The 4,197-nt window shown below is 42.4% G+C and overlaps 1 protein-coding gene across 1 annotated transcript; it reads left to right on the forward strand.

Moving 5' to 3' along the window:
• The first annotated feature begins 2,895 nt into the window (after window positions 1–2,895).
• Window positions 2,896–3,825, forward strand: LOC141147902 (olfactory receptor 7C1-like). Its single transcript, XM_073635063.1, has one exon. It carries the CDS (start codon window positions 2,896–2,898, stop codon window positions 3,823–3,825), a length of 930 nt encoding a protein of 309 aa, XP_073491164.1.
• The last annotated feature ends 372 nt before the right edge of the window (window positions 3,826–4,197 follow it).

Consider the following 4,197-nt stretch of genomic DNA (forward strand, 5'->3'; position numbering starts at 1 on the left):
ATCCTACACCAACCTAGCCACTTCTGTCTACAACGCCTCACTTCTATCCTCACTGGACTCACTGGCCCCCCTCACTACACACAGAATCAGGCCCGAACCTTCAACCTTGGCAAACAGATGATACTAGAAGTCTGAAAAAAATTAGTCGTGCTCATGAGTACCTGTGGCGTAAGACTAAGTCTCAGAGAAATTTCAACCAATATAAATCTGCCCTTCAAAAATACAATTCCAGCCTCCTCACTGCCAAGCAGACCTATTTTATCACTCTCATTAGCAACTTATCATCCCGTCCCCATTAACTCTTCTCTGCCTTCAACTCTCTACTTTGTCCTCCACCACCTCCACCTGCCAACTCACTCACTGCCCAGGATATCGCCAATCACTTCAAACAGAAGATTGATACAATTTGTGAGGAGATCTCTACTGTTCCGATACCCTCCACACTTTACACTTCATTCCCACAGGAACAATCATTGCTTCCCTCTTTCAACCCCACCACTATAGACGAGGATGCTAAACTACTTGCTAATGTCCACCTTACCACCTGCCCTCTGGATCCTGTTCCCTCACAAATGTTATGTTCACCCTCTGGCTCTATGCTACACTCTCTAACCCACATCTTCAATCTCTTCCTCTCTTCTGGCATCTTCCCCAACTCTCTAAAACATGCACTTATCAGACCCATACTTAAAAAGCCCTCACTGGACCCATCCAATCTTAACAACCTACGCCCCATCTCCTTTCTTCCCTTCTTATCCAAACTCCTCAAATGTCTGGTCTACAACTGACTGAGCGTCCACCTCGCTGATAATGGCCTTCTTGATCCCCTTCAGTCTGAATTTAATTCTCAACACTCCACAGAAACTGCTCTCCTAAAACTAACAAACGATCTACTAACAACCAAAACCAATCGGCACTATTCTGTACTCCTACTCCTGGACCTCTCTGCTGCCTTTGATACAGTTGACCACCCCCTCCTCCTCAAAAAACTCCATGCCTTTGGTCTCCATGACTGTACTCTTCGCTGGTTCTCTTCCTACTTATCCAACCGCACCTTTAGCGTTTCCTACAACTCTACTTCCTCTTCTCCTCTTCCTTTCTCTGTTGGGGTCCCCCAAGGTTCTGTTCTTGGACCTCTCCTATTTTCAATCTACACCTCCTCCCTGGGTCAGCTGATAACCTCCCATGGCTTCCAATACCACCTCTACGCTGACGACACCCAAATCTATTTCTTTACCTCTCAGCTCACTCCCTCTGTCTCCTCACGTATCACTAATTTACTATCAGATATATCAGTCTGGATGTCGCACCACTTCCTCAAACTCAATCTATCCAAAACCGAACTTATAATTTTTCCTCCCCCATATGCCCCTTCCCCTGATTTCTCTGTCAAAATTGATGGCACAACTATAAGCCCATCCCCACATGCCAAGGCTCTAGGTGTAGTCCTGGACTCTGAACTCTCCTTTAAGCACCACGTCCAATCACTGTCCAAATCCTGCAGTCTCAACCTCCACAACGTCTCCAAAATTCTAACCAATGACACAACAAAGCTCTTAATTCACTTGCTGGTCATCTCTCACCTCGACTACTTCAACTCCCTTCTCATTGGCTTATCTCTACATAGTCTATCACCTCTTCAATCCATCATGAATGCTGCTGCCAGACTCATCCACCTTACCAATCTCTCTGTCTCTGCTACCCCTCTCTGTCAATCTCTCCACTGGCTTCCGGTCGGCCAAAGAATTAAATTCAAAATACTAGCAACTACGTACAAAGCCATTCACAATTTAGCCCCCAGCTACATTACTGACCAAGTGTCAAAATACCAACCTAATCATTCCCTTCGTTCCTCTCAAGACCTTCTGCTCTCTAGCTCCCTCATCACCTCCTCCCATGCTCTCCTCCAGGACTTTTCCAAAGCCTCTCCAATCCTATGGAATACCCTACCCCAATCTGTCCGCCTATCTCCTACTCTATTAGCTTTTAGATGATCCCTGAAAACCCTTCTGTTCACACCCACACCTAACAACAACTGTTTTTTCATTTTCTCCATCAGCTCTCCCCCCACAGTTATTACCTTTTGTTTCCACTTGACCCTCCCTTTTAGATTGTAAGCTCTAATGAGCAGGGCCCTCTGATCCCTCCTGTATTGATTTGTATTGTAAGTGTACTGTCTGCCCTCATGTTGTAAAGCACTGTGCAAACTGTTGGCACTATATAAATCCTGTATAATAATATAATAATAATAATAAGGACTGTTCAATTATGTTTTTCATATATGATCCATACACAGTATTTAAAGAGGAACTGCAGTCTGCTCACATAACTTGTAATAAAAAAAATCTTTGCCATTCTGAAGCTTCCCTCCAACCACTTTACGTATTATTTTATATATACTGTGATTCTGTACTTGCCAAATATGCTACAGAATTCTCCCTCCACTGAGTCTGGCTGCAGCCATTTTTACTGTGGGCAGCTGAAGCTTCTGCCTATTCACTTCCTGGATTTACACAGACACACAGAGGCACACCTTCAGCTCTGCAGCCCTGTAGCTTTCATTGGCCCTCTTATGACTCATCCCCCTCACTTCCTGGCAAACTCTCACAAGAATGAGAGAGAGCTGTGCATGATGTCATAAGCCTAGGCTTTTTACCAAGTAATCAAATGTTTATGTTCTTTTTTCCAGTGAAGCAGATGTTATACTCACATTTTGTTTAATTCAGTGAAAACCATTAAAATCGATCTAACATTTAAAGTTCACTAACTAGATTTTATTTGCTTTTAATGTCTTGGTGTGAATGATCTTTTATAGTCTAGTGGATGGTGCCTTCTCCAGTACAATGTCTTCCTGAATCCTTATCACTCCCTCTCTTAGTTAATGATTTGCTTATGATGGGAAATAAAACTTCTCAGTCAGAATTCATTTTGCTTGGCCTGTCAGACCTCACAGATTCTCAGATCCCAGTATTTCTGTTGATCCTCCTCATCTATGTGGCTACGCTGGTTGGGAATCTTCTCATAATTTTCTTGGTGGCCTCAGACTTCCACCTGCAGACCCCCATGTACTTCTCTCTGGGAAACCTCTCAGCTTTAGACATCCTAAATTCCTCTATTTCAACATCTCATTTGTCTTTTGATATGTTTACTGGAAACAGGCTGATTTCATACCCAACTTGTATCTCCCAGGTCTTCTTCTTCACCTGGTTTGGCAGCACTGAGTTCTTTATACTTGACATAATGTCCTATGATCGCTATGTTGCCATCTGCCATCCTTTGCATTATACAACCATGATAAACATTCACTTGTGTGCTCAGATAGCGTTCTTTTCCTGGCTCTTCAGATTTGTCTGTTGCCTGGTGCACGTATTTTGTGCACTAAGACTGGCCTTCCCTGACCCCACCATCATCCCAGGCTTGTTTTGTGAACTATATCAGCTTATTCAACTATCATGTTCTGACACTTACCTCAATTACTTTCTTTTATATTTTGATGCTATAAGTTTTGGAGCCCCCGGGTTCGTTATTACTATGCTTTCATATATCTACATTTTCAAAACCATCCTGACAATTAAAATTACAGATGGAAGACGGAAAGCTTACTCCACCTGCAGTTCTCACCTCACCGTGGTCTTCATCTTTTATGGGGCTGGTTTTTTCAACTACTATCAACTCAAAAATAAGAATTCTCTGGCAGGCAGATTGATTTCTTTATTTTATGCAGTGATCACCCCTCTCCTAAACCCAATTATATACAGCTTGAGAAACAGTGACCTGAAAGGAGCTCTTCATAAAAGTCTATCCAGAAGAGGCACCATGTTCTGAACTGACACTGAAAGAGAACTGCACAACAATAATATTTGTTTCAGAACTGCTTGATTTTTAACAGGTTTTTTGTCTTTTTTTTGGGGGGGGGGTTAATTTTAAATTTGCAATGCTAATAATCACTTGCTTAATCCCAGTGGCATAACCAGTGTTACTCGTAAGTTATATTGGAGATTTAAGCTTTAACACAATGACAAAAATGTATTGGTAAGTAGTAAGAAGGTCTAAACTAATACACAGTAATCTATCTATTGTACAGGAAAAGGAAGAACATCATACGTGAGCTAGAGGTGTGTCTCTGTGTGTCTTTGTAAATCCAGAAAGTGAACAGGCAGCATCTTCAGCTGCCCACAGTTAAAATTGTTGCAACCA

The sequence above is a fragment of the Aquarana catesbeiana genome, linkage group LG06, assembly GCF_042186555.1.
Source record: "Aquarana catesbeiana isolate 2022-GZ linkage group LG06, ASM4218655v1, whole genome shotgun sequence".
Classification (NCBI taxonomy): domain Eukaryota; kingdom Metazoa; phylum Chordata; class Amphibia; order Anura; family Ranidae; genus Aquarana; species Aquarana catesbeiana.